Here is a 16,648-nt window from a genome sequence, read left to right on the forward strand (position 1 = left end):
TAGTCTGTGCATCCGTTCGTTCGGTCGTCCGTCCGTCCGTCCCTCCGTCCGTCCGTCTGTTCCGCTTCAGGTTAAAGTTTTTAGTCAAGGTAGTTTTAGATGAAGTTGAGCATATTTTATTTATTAATATATATGCAAGTCGTATGACCCCTTAAATAGTAAACATTTCAGAGAAAACAGTAGACAGAATCAGGGACTTTCTTTACTAACATAGAAAGTCCCTGACAGAATACAGAGAGTCTCTAGTTTAAACATATTTATTTATAGTGGATTGGGAAACAAGTTTTGCAACTTATATTAATCCCTTTCCACTTTGAGTCTCTATATATTAAAGTAGTATAATCGTAGTTTACATGTAGATAAACGCCGAAAATAGTTCTCCTCTCTAAGGAGGTATAATAAGTGTGGTTCTTGCGATCTAAACACCATGATATGAAACGCGAAAAATAATTGTCCTCTCTAAGGAGGTATAATAGTTGTGATTCTTGCGATCTAAACACCATGATATGGAGAACGCTCTGAATGGCTTATTTATTTTTCATTTTTGTTATCTATCATACGATTGGTTGTACTTGTGTCACATGTTTTACTTATTTTAATATATATGCAACTGGTATGACCCCTTAGATAGTAAACACTTCAAAGAAAACAGTAGACAGAATACAGAGAGTCTCTATATATATTAAAGTAGTATAATCGTAGTTTACATGTAGATAAACGCGAAAAATAATTGTCCTCTATAAGGATGTATAATAGTTGTGGTTCTTGCGATCTAACACCATGATATTGAGAACGCTCTGATTGGCTTATTTATTTTTCATTTTTGTTATCTATCATACGATTGGTTGTATTTGTGCATGTTTCAAACCGGAAGTCCTATCTATGACTAAAATTTAGTCTGATGACGGACTCATATCCGGACTAATTTTTTGTCGTTTTTCTCCCAAAATAATTCAATCTGAATAATCATAAGTATGGATGACAAATGCGACTATGCATGTTACCTATAGGACACAGAGGCATGATGATTGATTTATTGTGGAAGGAAGAGAAGCGACACACAAAATGAGGTCTTCTCGTTTAATAGTATAGATTTGTGGATTTTATGTGAAAGAAGAAAACGCGATACCCAATTTCAACTCTATTCATTTAGTAGTATAGATTTATATTAAGTTTAACTCCGCTTACCTATGATGTTTGCAGTTATCTATCTTAATTACAATGCTTGAGCATATAAAGCACGTCAACCAAAGTCTTATTATACATGCATTAAGTAAATTAACTTGACACAACGTCATTAACTCTTTTTCCGATTTCCACAAATTGGACACTCTCGTTTTAATATTCTCAAAGTTCTCTAGATTTAACATGACAAATCAGACAATATTCAAAAGTAAAGTTTTTTCCATTAATAATTTAATATTTTTCTTGTCACAAAAATATACGGATAAGAATACATGTACTTTACAGTATATATATATCTTTATTCTCATCACCAAATACATAGGTACAGAGAAGACAGTCATGAGGGTTAACATAACAGCCTCATTAAATAGTAATGGGTACTTATCATCAACTTGTTTCACTCACAGATTAAACAGGAATAATAATTTGTAAATATTCAACAAGTGTATATATTATAATAATTACATTTTTTGTTGTATTTGTATATAATCAAAATAACACGAGCAGGTACTCATAGCTGCGAACGTTAATTGATAATGTATAGACTAAGATTGGTTATCTTGTACCAATGTTTCGTCGTTTGAACTATTGATATAATAGTTAATCTAAACTCTTGATATAATTCATTATGTGTAATTGTTTTATTACATTGATCGAATTTGAGTTCAGTTCTTTAAAAATCATCTTAACCTCGCCACGTGTTATTGTGACAATGGTATACTATGAACCTCATTTTAATGTGACTCTGACACACTATGAACCTTATCTTAATGTGACAATGCCTATGGCATACTATGAACCTCATCTTAATGTGACAATGACACACTATGAACATCATCTTAATGTGACTATCACACACTATGAACCTCCTCTTAATGTGCTTATCACACAGTATGAACCGCATCTTAATGTGACTATCACACATTATGAACCCCATCTTAATGTGACTGTGGCACACTATGAACCTCATATTAATTTGACTGTGGCACACTATGAAACTCATATTAAGGTTATAATGACACACAATGAACCTCACCTAAATGTGACCATGACCAAAAGAACCTAATCTTAATGTGACAATGACACACTCTGAACCTCATCTTAATTGGACTATGACCATATGAACCTCATCCTAATTGGACTATATATATGACCATATGAACCTCATCTTAATGTGACAATGACACACAATGAATCTCATCCTAATTGGACTATGACCATATGAACCTCATCTTAATGTGACAATGACACACAATGAACCCCATCTTAATGTGACAATGACACACAATGAACCCCATCTTAATGTGACAATGACACACTCTGAACCTCATCTTAATTTGACTATGACCATATAACCTCGTCTTAATGTGACAATGACACATTATGAACTTCATCTTAATGTGATTATGGCACACTATGGTATACGCATCTTAGTGTGACTATGGACATTATTAACCTCATCTTAATGTGAAAATAGTACACTACTAACCTCATATTAATGTGATTATGGCTCACTATGATGCACGCATTTTAATGTGACTATGGACACTATTAATCTCATCCTAATGTGATTATGACACTTTGAGTTTCATCTTAATGTGACTATGACACACTATGAACATTATCGTAATGTGATTATGACACTATGAACCAATAGTTTTGTGATAATTGAATAATATGAACCTCATTTTGATGTTACTATGAAACTATGAAACTTATTTTAATGTGACTATGACACTATGAAACTCACCTGAATGTGACCATGACCCGTTATGAACCTCATCTTAATGTGACTATGACACACTATGAACCTCATCTTAATGTGATAATGACACAGCCTGAACCTCATCTGAATATGACCATGACCTTATGAACCTCATCTTGATGTGACTATGACACTATGAAACTCACCTGAATGTGACCATGACCCGTTATGAACCTCATCTAAATGTGACTATGACACACTATGAACCTCATCTTAATGTGATAATGACACAGCCTGGACCTCATCTGAATATGACCATGACCTTATGAACCTCATCTTAATGTGACAATGACACACTATGAACCTAATCTAAATGTGATAATGACACAACTTGAACCTCATCTGAATATGTCCATGACCTTATGAACCTCATGTAAATGTGACTATGACACACTATGAACCTCATCTTAATGTGATAATGACACAGCCTGAACCTCATCTGAATATGACCATGACCATATCAATATAAAAAGTCGAATATATATTTACATATGCACGTATACACAAAGTTCAAATGTAAATCAGTCGTACACTTTGTTAAAAATTGTGGTTTCTTTTCTGTTTTTTAATGAAAAATTAGATTTGATTAATTCATAATGATGTTAAATTCTTAAACACGAAGTTATAGAAAAATGCTAATAAAAAGATCCGACGATTTTGTTCAAGCTTGTTAAAAGTATAAACCTATGTATTATTTTTTGTATAATCTGATTTTACGTTTATTTAAAGAATATTTTCAAAACAAAGTATTATTGACAAAAACTGCTATAGTGTCTCAGTACAAAAGATAGCATTACTGTTTCTGATTATGATTTCATAAGCAAATTTACGTTATATTAAACAAATGTTCTTTATTGATTTGTTATAGTATCTTATCCATCAAATTCATACCAAGTATTGTTAGAACATGGAAGTATTATACTTCCATGGTTAGAACAACTGCTTTATAGAGAAATCAATGTTATGAACATTCGACACAAAAGGGGTGAATTCAAAGAGCGAATGGAACAACAATACGGTATGTTAGTGTTTTATTTACCTATCGAAAAATGGAATCAAAACCAGAGGTAGTCAATATCAACCAATCAGAGTATACACCCACGCAATTGATTTCCTATTCGTAATTGTTTCAGTTTTGGAAGTTTTTTTTAAAGAATTTATCAGAAAGCTCTGACATTTTTGATGACATTTATACAAGTACTTTTTTGGAAGATAAACTATGCAAAAACTAACTTTAAAAGTTTTATATAGTGAATAACTGAAATCCATTTGTATGATCATGTGACTATAAAAGCCCCGCCCACAAGCAGAAACTAGAAAGTGCTTTAATGATACACCATGTATATCACTATGCATAGATCAACGCGTGCAACCATGCATATGTGCACAGCCAAAGACAATGTTCACGAATTCGAACTGAAGATCTAGAGTGTACGTCCTATTTTAGATGTAATGGGTTTATATATCTATGTTCATATACAATGTATACAGTCCGCCAAAAGTTAAGCACCACCGAAATATAACTGACAATATTTTTTAACTATTGCAAAAAAATATTTAATGTTTGGTGTTATGAATTACCTTTAACATACACTAAGAAAATTCATTACGACCAAAAAGATTGAACTCCGATAAATCAGTCAAGCAACCTTTTATCAAAGGTCATCTGCGCGTTTACAAATACACTGTTTCTCCAGGTGGTCATGTTAATGTTCGTACATTGGTCCGTCGACTTCATAGAGGCAAACGAAGAGCAAGTCGTGGTGTATAGGGACACTATACCGTCAGGTTTAAATTGGATAAATGACCATCTATGCTTGAACATAAGAACCTGACGAAACACTCATTGGTCAGATGGGAGTCAGTTTCCTTTACTGCCAGAAGACGCCATAATACGAATTTCGCGGGGGGAAAATGACCAAAACCAATGTTCGCACAAGGACTGCATTCAGTGCTGGTGGTGTTCTAGTACGGGGTTGCTTCTAATACCGTTATAAGCTGGGTATGCATATTCTGCAGGGTAACATAAACGGACAGACATACAGAGATTTGGTGCCTTAAAACATTGTAGTCCCTCATTTTAATAATACCCCACTTGCGTCAACATTGCCAAGACCCTTGTACCTGAATGACAACGCTATATCACACAGGGCAAGAATTTTAACCGAGTCCAAAGAGCAACCAGCCATTTACACTAATTTTTGGCCTTCCTTGACACCATACATAAACCCTATCAAACATGTCTGAGATGCCAGTGTCGGAAATCTCTATCGCAGAGATCCACCTTTACAAAAATTTGTCGATTTAAAAGAGGCATTTGTTGTTTAATGCAACTCAAGTTTTGAAGGCTTGTACCGAGAATGATACGTCGTGTTATGAAACTGTACCGGAAGAGAGGTTTTTACACATTGACTCAAATATTGACATTAAATTTGCCGAACATACCAAAGATTATGTGTAGAAAATTTGAATGATATTGGGTGATTAATTGTTGTAAAAAAATAAAATCACAGTGAAACTTAAATTCCGTTTATGAATTGTGTAATTTACACTATTTCTATGAACGAAAAACCTACATGCATAGAACCTTCATAAGTGACCAAAATTATATTTGTGGTTTGTTTATGGTATACATTAGCAAAATTGCTATATGATTGTTTTCTATTTTTCGAGGAATAATTGATTTTTTAAATTTGAAAAAAAATCAATGCAATAAAAGTAGGTGGTGCTTAACTTTTGGCGGACTGTATATATGAATAAAGCAAATATCAGTTGTTATTTAGCATTTAGATACATGTATAACAGCAATTTACATTTTCAACTAAATTTTACTATTTACAAAACTTTGAATTTTTCGAAATACTATCAGTTTTCTTCGCAATGAATAGATTTAAAGTCTTTAGCCGTATTTATTGATAAAGACACATATGGTACAGGCGTCAAAGTTTAATGTGATTTTAATAGCAACAGAATTAATATTACAATACGTATAAAATATTAGCAAGTAAACATTGTGGAAATTGATTTATGCAACATAAAAACGAAATAAAACTACTTCTTATTATATAATAATATTATACTTTATGTATTTCTAAGTTTATGCCTGTGTTGTATAAAGTTTCGATTTTTAGTTATTATTTTAATATACGTAAATATGAAACCAGTATATTTTTCACTTTTGGTTATTTTGGCAGGTAAGTGGAACCTAAATGTTTCAGTTTGATTCGATTGTAGTTTTTATTTCAGTAAATGTATACACAAAATTAAGACGATGGTTTGTTACTTTAGTATTTCAGCCTGTTGAATGCATGACCAGTCACAGACCAGCTACTTGTGAGACTTCTGATGATTTAGCAAGATGTAGTGATCTATGTGATGGAATTGGCTGTGAATTTGGAGATTGCGACGTATCATGTAGATGTAGATGTAGGGTTCAAAACGGTCATGGACTGTTCACGGCTGCAGGTATGTGGTTATCCCAGAGGCAAATTTAGGCGGGGAAGGGTGCCCACCCCCTTTTGTATAAAAACATTTGGTTGATTATTTAACGAATCACTGTAGCATGACTAAGCGGGGCCCCACTAATGACAAGAAGTGCCCGCTCCCCACCCCTTTTATAAAAACTTCTGAACCTGCCATTGCATGGAAGTTATAGAAAATAATACGAAGTGATTACTGTTGATTGCGAATTCCTTTCATAATTTATTCAAAATCAATATTCATAGAGCATGCTTAGTGTCTTTTTGTTGTTGGGATACACAAATACCGAGCCACGTCCATCATGTGTTCTTATGTTGCACTGTTACACTATTGTCTGCATATTGTGTGTTTTAATGTTGTGTTTATGTTGTTTTATATTCGATAAAAAGCGCCTAAGAGCTTATGTTTGTATTGTAAAATGTGAACCGAATCAAAATAAAACTTTCGTATCCTGTTTAGGGGAAGGGTTGGGATCCCACTGAAATGTTCAACCCCGCCATCAGTATGTATGTGCCTGTCCCAAGTCATGGGGAGCCTGTAATTCAGTGGTTGTCGTTTATTTATGTGTTACATATTTGTTTTTCGTTCAATTTGTTTTACATAAATTAGGCCGTTGGTTTTCTCGTTTGAATTGTTTCACATTTGTCATTTCGGGGCCTTTTATAGCTAATTATGCGATATGGGCTTTGCTCATTGTTGTTGATTTCTATGTCATTTGGTCTCTTGTGGAGAGTTGTCTCGTTGGCAACCATACCACATCTTCTTTTTTATATATATTAATTTAGATTTGCACAACATCCTTTCGAAAGACCTGAGAGACTACAATGGCTCTTGATTCAGCACAAAAGTAAAGGTATTAAGCGTATTACACCAATCAATCGTAGAAAAAAGTAAAACGAGTTATACGGATTAAGTTGTTCATAAATCGTTCAGAGTTTTGAACACTAAGCACAACACACTCTAGTATCTAAACAACATCAGGGACCATTACCAGGAGAGACTGTGAAACTGGTTAAGAACGAGTATGTTCTAAACAACAAAATAAACCAAAAAGATCAACGATAAATGGAAGAGTTGCATCTGTATTTAATAACCAAATCATAAAATCATTGCTGAAATTATAGTTACATATTTAATTTTTTTAAATATCTTTATTATATTTTGAATTTGAATGGGTTAATTCTAACGCTGTACATGTCGGAATATACGGACTTGATCCCGCTGTAATTGTTTGCACCTGTCCTAAGTCCTGAATGGTTTTACACTAGTAATTTTGGGGGCCCTTTTTAGCTTGTTGTTCGGTGTGAGCCTGGTTCCGTTTCGAAGACCACCTTGACCTTTTTGGGTTTTTTTTGTTTGTTTTTTTACCTATAATTGTTTACTTTTAATTGTGGCGTGGATGGAGAGTTGTCTCATTGGCACTCATACCACATTCGATTGGATATTTCTGTTGAGTATAGTATACATAGGTTAACAAATGACGCTGTGAATAAAAAATAGACTTTTTATTTATGTTTTCAGACACAACCACCCATGTTTTCATCGTGAAGTAGACGAAGCCATATAAAAGAAGAGACAAACATCCACGTCTATTGACGAATTGATTAAATAAACATATGAAGTTGAATTGAGTTATAAATTGCATAATTCTGTTCGCTATAAGATTGTTGCTGAGAAAAACTTAATGGATCAACAACTCATTTTTAATACTTTGAAATTTTTAAATCTGAAATCGATAAAACAATAACAAAAAAAATGTTTCTGTATTTATTTACAATGTACAGTTCACAAATAATAAAGTGATGTTATATGATTGACAATGAGCTATTACAGACCCAATAATCTTTTTGGACTGTTTTAGTCCTTTTTTTTATTTGGCCAAAGTAGTGTTTTGAATTATTCGACTCATAGTTTTTTTTATTCCCAATTGGTATGATCGTCGTGCTGTCAAAAACAAGCAAAACCATTTACAATAAGATATCATTTAAAAGATCGTGGGTAACTTTAATTTTAAAATTTAAAAGAATAAAACGAACTTTCTTTTAAAACGATGACACTATGATGAAGACATTGATATTTTTTGTTCAGAAAACAAGCACTAAGATGGTGACACAGATATACTGTGTTCACAGAATGAACACAAAGACGAAACTGGTATGATACAGGGCTGATATGCATAAAACTGCTTAAGTTTTGTTTCGAACGGACGGATTTTATTCCCCATTTTTTTGCCCCATTTATTATCCCCCATTTATGTTTTCTGGTGTGTGCGTCCATTCGTCCGTATGTTCCGCTTCAGTTTAAAGTTTTTGGTAGATTTAGTTTTTGATGAAGTGGAAGTCCAATCAACTTGAAACTTAGTAAACATGTTCCCTATGATATGATCTTTCTAATTTTAACGCCAAATTAGATATTTTACCTCAATTTCACGGTCCACTGAACATATTTAGTGCGGATGGGGCATTCGTGAACTTGGGACACATTCTTGTTCTATATGTCATACGATAAATTAGTAATATGAGTAGATATCTTAATATTTTTGGTTTTATGCATTTCAGCTCACATCTTTACACTTTCAATATTTGAGACCTTAGATAACTGCAAGCTAACATAATTTTGTTCCCAATATATGAAGAGCATACTGGAACCGTAATAGTGGCAAAATTCCAGTACCCGCAAGGTTGAAAAAAATAACTATGATTGCAACATAGATTTTTACATTTATCGGTTAATATATTATGTATGTATTACACTAAAACAAAATATAACAGTACTATCCACAGATATTTTATTCAGATTGATATTCCTATAAGCATGATACATAAAAGACAGATTATATTATTCAGTTAAATATTCATGTAATTATAATACATAAATTACAGATTCGCCTCTTCAACATATCAAAATTTTATTATCCTAACGTAAATGCTGATGAAAAGTTTCATTGAATCTGAACATTAAATATTTTTCACAATACAGTAAACTATTTGAACTAGTTTAAGCTTTTGGTACAGTTGAGATCAGTTTTTAGTTCCAACAAATTCAATGGAATCAATAGTTTCTGTGTAATGTACTTTAAAGCATCCGTCCTGTTCTGTAGTGTGTTGACCAGGAAACTACTGACTGCTCCCTGAACGAATTCGTGATACTCTGGGAGTTTGGTTGTATTCGTTGTTATCTTGCAATGGTGGACGTCACGACATGCTGTAAATAAAGGGTAGTATATAAGGGTTGGAAACAAGACTTGGAAAACATCAGTTATGTCCAATTTGGTGAATAGAAGGTTGTATAAGTCGTATAATTCGTATATAGTTTGCATGTAAGAACTTCTAAGCGGTCAAAGATATATATGTAATTAGTAGTTATTATTTGCAATGAATGATTTTTTTGAAAGTTAAAGCTTTCATTATTATCGGAAAAACCATTATGTTTTTTGTTGTTGACTTAAATGACAAAAGGTGGCACCTACCAGCCCAAGGCTCAGGGTCCAATATATCACAGTGACCAAAGTCCTATAATACAAAAACATTGTACATCATATTTAAAGTCAAAATGGTAATTTCTTAAAAAATATGTGTGTGGCAGTGCTTTCAGTTAAAAAGAAATCAATTTGAAAAAGGTTAAGATATTATATAACGACGTTAAATTCACCAAGTGGAAAACCTGAGAGAAGTAAAATTTAGGTTCTCAATATAACGTAAGCTTTTATTTTTCTCCTCAATTTTTCAACGCAATGCCTAAAAAGGAAAACTACAAACAGGCAAACAACAGTACACAAAACACAACATAGAAAACTAAACACTTAGCAACGCGAAAAAAGTCCTAAGCTGGTACCATCACCATGGAAGTTATACTAGTACTATCAATAGCAAAAGGTCAAACCTCTTTATGTCACCATTTCTTTGGAATAACCAGTATTGCATATTTCTTAAATTTGAAGTCTGCATTCTTATAAACCTTGATTACACATATGATTACCAAAATACATCAAAACTATCTGATTATTAATAATACTAGGGTAATCAATTAGTTAACGTTTGAATTAATATGATTTGCAAATAATCACCAATCGCCTGTTGAAATTTTTTATTTTATAAATTGGCGATATTAATAACACATACATGTATCACATTTACTTACTGCAATATTCATTACTATTTTAGGGCAGCTCCAGAGGTCATAAAATGTATTGTAGTCGTAACCAGGAATAACATTTACTTACTGCAACATTCATTACTATTTTAGGACAGCTCCAGAGGTCATAAAATGTATTGTAGTCATAACCAGGAATTGCACATTTATTTCCCTCCTCTGACAGTTGTGTTCCATACATAAATGCTGGCATCTTAATGTCGATTTTGTCTTTGACGTCCTGACTATAAGGTTCTAGGAATACAGTGGACTGAAACATATAATAGCTTAAATGTATTCTTCTTTAATTGTTTGTCCAAGTAATTGCTTTTGTTTCATATAAAATCAAGGAAACACAATAACTTTTTTAAGACTGATTTTTTTTCATTTGTTTTAAAAGTTTGCATGCCACGTTCATTATAATAAATATATACTGACGGACTTTAAAAAGGCAACAAGAATGTTCTTTTACATGTAATTCCAATTTCAAACATGCAATTTTTGAAAAACAAATGTAAAGCAATAAATTTCATAATTTCATTCATTTCTTCATTGCCTAAAAAGATGAATTGATTACATCATTTTCAATGTTTAAACCTTGCAGTCCACACGGAAACGCTTGTTTTACCCTTCAGTGGGTGTATTACCGTCGAAGGCAATGGCTTTCTGTGACTATTGCCACAATGATTGCCAGAAAGGTTTATCAATTCTATTGGGCATGTTTTAAGTTCTGTTTTGTTCTGGTTAAGGACGGCCATCAACAAATCCAATCTGGTTGTACCGTTGCTGTAAGTACAGCAAGACGGAGTTTCTGACGTGAAATTGTCTGGCAACAGCACGTTAACGTATTCCTGTCTGTAATATTCCTGTGGTTTGATTCATATTTTTATTGCTCTATCTCGTCATTATCAAGAAGCAATAATTTTTACTGATTTTAATGCGGGTATGGATTATAAAGAGATGTTTCACTTAGAAAATAAAAACTTAAAAAAAACTATTTTTGGTTTTCAAATTTCGCTCGAAGAAATTCGTGCGACTTCAATAGTTCGGTATTTTCAATAACATCAGGTAAGTCAGATATTGTTTTTTCTAACTAGAAATAAGTATGGTAAGTATGAATAGAAGTTATCTAAAGACCAATCATGATTTTTTTTTAAATCACCCAGTATGTGTATTGCGTTTTCAAAGTCTATAAGTATAATATTTTGGGAACGTTAAACATCGTTTAACCAGATTTAGAGGTATCCTTTCAGGAAGTTATATCTTTGAATTCGACTTAAACTATTTCATAGATTCTTTATTGACGGAGTAAACCGAAAAAGCCAGAAGAACTTAAGACTTTTGGCAGAAATTTATATATTAAACGATAATAAAACTGTGTGCATTTCTTCCCAATATATTGTAATGACAATGACATAAGCAATACACAATCATAACATGATTCATATCGTATAGACATACTTTATACCTTGAATAACTTTGGCTTTTCTTTGATCATCTTCAGAGTAACATCACAACCAGAAGAATGACAAACTAAACCAGTCGTATTCCATGCTATAGTAGCCACTGTTTTGTTAGACATATAATTCTGAAGCTAAACATAAAATATTGGTTTATATATTTGTTCATATTTATGAATAATTATATAGAAACTACATAAAAGCTGGGGTGAACACTGACAACAAACACTTCATTCAGCTGCATAATCGCCATTAGTAAAGTATACAACGATTCTCTATTCCAAATCACGTTGAGCTGTTGCTCATAGTAACGAAGAGGCCATATAAGTGTTTCCACTTAATCATGAAGGCAAAGGTCAAATGACTCGAGTCGTGTTACACATACTGGCGTTGCCCTTATTAATATCTTATAGACTAAAGAAAGTTGACAATTACTCCAAGTAAACATGGTTCAAAGTTGACTTTACATGCCTAAGTAAATCATTGAACCCAAGGGGGAAATGGTAAAGGTCATATGGAAATTTCAAACAATTATTATCATAAGTTGAACCATCTATGCATACTGGTATATGCATTTTCAAGTTATGATTATATCTTCTGGCATATTAAGCTGTGCACAATTAGTAATCTCAATTGTTCTCTCGTTGACGGGTTGGCATCCTGGTTTCACGCATTCCAGGACTTTTGGCGCAGGCGGTATGGGGTTATTCCTACTACAGGCTTTTGTTTCTATCCATGGGAAGATCGACTATCCATGTAAGTCGACCTTCCCATGGATAGAAACAATTGTCTATATATATATGTGGATAGTCAACCTTCCAATGGATAGAAACAATTGTCTTTTTATATGGATATTCGACCTTCCAATGCATGGAAAGAAACACGTGCCGGTGGTTATTCCCTTCCAACCGTTTCGTCATCTGTCGCATGGCTACCTTTAATGTGAAAATTACAAAAAATGTGTGTACATGATCAAAACTGTGGTTTTTTTTTTTAACTTACCCATGTATATTGGTCAAAAAATTTTGAAATGTCTTGTTGTAAGTTATTCTCTTTCTCAAATTGAACGTTGTCTGCAGGAAACCGATAGTCAATTCCAAAAACAATAAAACCATGCGAAGCAATTCTGTATAGTACAGTTTCGTACAATTCTACCAAAATGTATCCATTAAGGCCGCCAATGAATACAACTACTGGATATGTACCAGCTTCTTGAGGAAAGTAAACTGCAATATGCATTCATGTAAACAAAATGTTAAAAATCTCACAAACACAATAGAACTGTACTAACATGACATTTCAAAAAACGAAAAGCTAAAATATATGCCATCAATTATTATAAGCAAAACATATACGTGCAGAAAGTTTATTGAACAGTTTAAGTAATCTGGACGATTGGCCGTACTGCTTTTTATGGAACAATGTATATTGATACACTTGAAAAGAACTTGGTACGCCATCAGGTTGTTTTTTTTTTTTTTTATTAAATTCATGCAATCGTGAGTTTAGTTCGTAATCTCATATCATATTACAGGCTACCGGTACCACAGATACCAAATGATATGTGATATGTGTTCCAGATTGCTTTGGCTACCAATTGTTTTGGCTATCATGTACAGCAAATGTGTGTGTGTTTCAATATGCCGTTCACGTAACATATCAGAAAACGGGAGCAATGAGGGATCTGTTTTTGATCGATTGCTTTCCCGATAGATAATACCGGTAATAGGATGAGGATCAAACTAGTTGTGTCGCGTATGATTCACTGCGTCTATAGTAAGAGATTTTGACTGAAATATTACTAGAATAAGCTTGAACTATTTGTTGCTTTTGTTTTGAGAGTTTTTTTGTCTATTTTTTGTTGCCTTGGTCACACATATTTTCTCTCCATTACTATTGATGTCGCACTCTTTCATCATTTGCTTGAAAACAGTTTTGTTTTTTATCAGAGTGGTTGTGGAAAAACAACATAACTTGTTTTTCCATCAATGGCTATTTACTTTGATGGATGCTTGCTTTTAGTCCATGGCCAGATGCAACTATTTCATGCATAACCATGACGATTAAGTGTCTTGTTAATAACAATTAACTTTAAATCATCCTCGTGCTTATGTAAATTACTAATAAAAATGAAGTTAAGATTACCTTTTGTATGTAGCGGACTCTTCTGTGCTGTTTTGGTAATTGTCAGTTCACCGACCTTCAACGGTTGGTCAGTATAAGGGTTTCCTTTATCTACATACATTGCACCACCTGTGATAAAAATAGATTCACGTCATCGTGTTGCTGACAAGGTGGGTACTGAACCAGTGATTCTTATTACTAACGATAACTAACGTGCAAGTCTTTTATGGTTACCGTCAAGACTTGGAAGAATGGTACATAATTATAAATATATCATGTACTGTGTTTTTTGGTTGTTTTTTTTTCTTGGCTACCAATTTTTGAGGTTTGAGGAAAACGTGCACTTTCAGAGATACATGATTTCGTGTTATTTTTCCAAAAATCTTCATACATTAATTCTTATAGAACATTTGTAATTGAATTCCTTGTATCCAGATAACCCCGAAACCCTACAAAATTGGAATCCAACGAATAATAATGAATTTACAGTTTGGTATTTATTGTGGCCGCTATTCGTTCTATTATTTTTTTTATCGTTTACGTTTATAAGCCGATTCTGCGTATATGCATGCCAATGGGATAGAAAATCAATGACAAACATAACCAGAAGCCAGCTAGAGGTCAATATGTATATGATTTGAAAATTAATATAACTTACTATCTAATTTTAACAATGATGCAATGCAGATAGCCATTTGAAATACAGATAATAGACAAAGATCTACATTACAAACCCTCCTTGTTCACATATTTGACAAAGTTTAAGTTTTCTGAATTTCCGTAGCATCCGACTTCTCTTCGGAATTTTGGAGCATATTTTTTTAATCATCCAACTTTTAAAGAGTTTTCCAACTTCATTTTTAAATCTTCCAACATTTTTTATATTATATCCAACGTCAACGTTTCTTAATGTCCTTGAAATTTTCTAGTGCAAACCGCAGCTGAAGCAATATTAAATAAGTAATTGCTTTAAACACGTACAAAATTAAAGCTTAACATAGTAAAATATGTGTACATACAGTATATTTAGTTTATCCCATGCATATATCAAAATGCTTTAAATTTCAAAAATAATATTAATGAAACTGAACGCAAGATTTTGATAGTATTCTCACTTTTAGTTGGTTATAGGGTTGTTTTTGCCAACAACATGATTTAGAATTAAAAATGGACAAATTAAAAAGAAATTTTCATATAAGTCATGTCAATACCTGTACTGACTACTGGGCTGACGATACCCTCCGGGACTTACGCAGCAACGGTATCGATCCCTGAGTTTCTCTGTTATCAATGTTTTGTCCGTATGTGTGTGTGTGTGTTGTATTTCTGCAACGTAGATATTTTTAACATTGTCATAAAGCGGGAGGTTTGGCTAGCCATTAAACCAGGTCTAACCAAGTCATAAATAAGGCAGTTGTTAGCAAATAGTTCGTTTCTATGTGTTTTGTTTTTGTTGCACTTAGGTGTTCCTGTTGTCCTTTTCTTTTCCTGTTATAGTTAATGTGGTTCCAACGGTTTTGTTTTTTAACCCGGATAGTTTTCTTTTTATCGATTTATGACTTTTGAACACCGGTAAACTACTGTTGGCTTCATTGGTGATACCCTCGGGTACTGAAAGTCCTCCAACAACGGTTTCTACCAAGTGTAAAAATCCAAAACAATAGACCCTTTTGCCCTGCAATAGTTAATTTGTTTTCTGGGTAATGGCTTTTTCTCCTAGACAAAGTGTAAGTACTTACCATTCATTCGAAAATGTTGACCAAATAGGAGACAAAATAAAAGGATCTTCATTGTTGATATATGATATCAAAACTGACCAGGTGACAGCGCTTACAGTTTATCATAGTATACACACGTGTATCTACAATGATAAACTTATGGTTACGAAACAATAGATAACGACCGGACGAAATAGTCTACTATATATGTGTAAGCCTGTAGTTCAAACTTTTTAAATTAATTTTCTTCTGCTTATAATCTCATGCATGCTCTGTTTTGTGAAATTTTCTAATAATGGCTAACAATGTGTGAATCGACTTCGCATCCGGTAAAGGTGTTGAAAAGAAAATAACATTTCATTCTTCTCTTAACTCTTTGAGAATAAATCGGTGACGAAACGAAGCATAAGAATATCCTATAAACCGAACAAAACTCTTCTTCAAAACACCATAAATGTATCAATTCATAGTACCAACTGTTGTTTGTCTTTGAATAAAAGAGGGACGAAAGATACCAAAGGGACAGTCAAACTCATAAATCTAAAACAAACTGACAACGCCATGGCTAAAAATGAAAAAGACAAACAGAAAAACAATAGTACACACGACACAACATAGAAAACTAAAGAATAAACAACACGAACCCCACCAAAACCTAGGGGTGATCTCAGGTGCTCCGGAAGGGTAAGCAGATCCTGCTCCATATATGGCACCCGTCGTGTTGCTTATGTGATTACAAATCCGGTAAATAGTCTAATTCGGTAGGTCATATTCATGAAAGGGAA

At 33.2% G+C, this 16,648-nt stretch overlaps 1 protein-coding gene across 1 annotated transcript; it reads right to left on the minus strand.

Annotated features, from left to right (window-relative positions):
* Window positions 1-9,201: 9,201 nt before the first annotated feature.
* Window positions 9,202-16,008, minus strand: LOC139524243 (uncharacterized). Its single transcript, XM_071318915.1, has 7 exons — window positions 15,885-16,008; window positions 14,167-14,274; window positions 13,024-13,247; window positions 12,030-12,155; window positions 10,653-10,832; window positions 9,900-9,942; window positions 9,202-9,634 (listed from the first exon to the last, which is right to left on the minus strand). Exons 1-7 carry the CDS (start codon window positions 15,934-15,936, stop codon window positions 9,423-9,425), a joined length of 945 nt encoding a protein of 314 aa, XP_071175016.1. The 5' UTR covers window positions 15,937-16,008; the 3' UTR covers window positions 9,202-9,422.
* Between the last annotated feature and the right edge of the window lie 640 nt (window positions 16,009-16,648).

This window comes from Mytilus edulis, chromosome 5 (genome assembly GCF_963676685.1).
Source record: "Mytilus edulis chromosome 5, xbMytEdul2.2, whole genome shotgun sequence".
NCBI classification, from domain to species: domain Eukaryota; kingdom Metazoa; phylum Mollusca; class Bivalvia; order Mytilida; family Mytilidae; genus Mytilus; species Mytilus edulis.

Excerpts from the sequence above, each read along its gene's own strand:
- LOC139524243 (XM_071318915.1), bottom strand. The coding sequence starts at position 15,936 with ATGAAGATCCTTTTATTTTGTCTCCTATTTGGTCAACATTTTCGAATG. Across the intron at positions 14,275-15,884 it reads TCAACATTTTCGAATGAATG|GTGGTGCAATGTATGTAGAT; the intron begins GTAAGTACTTAC and ends TTTTTATCACAG. Across the intron at positions 9,943-10,652 it reads AAATAGTAATGAATGTTGCA|GACTTTGGTCACTGTGATAT; the intron begins GTAAGTAAATGT and ends TTTGTATTATAG.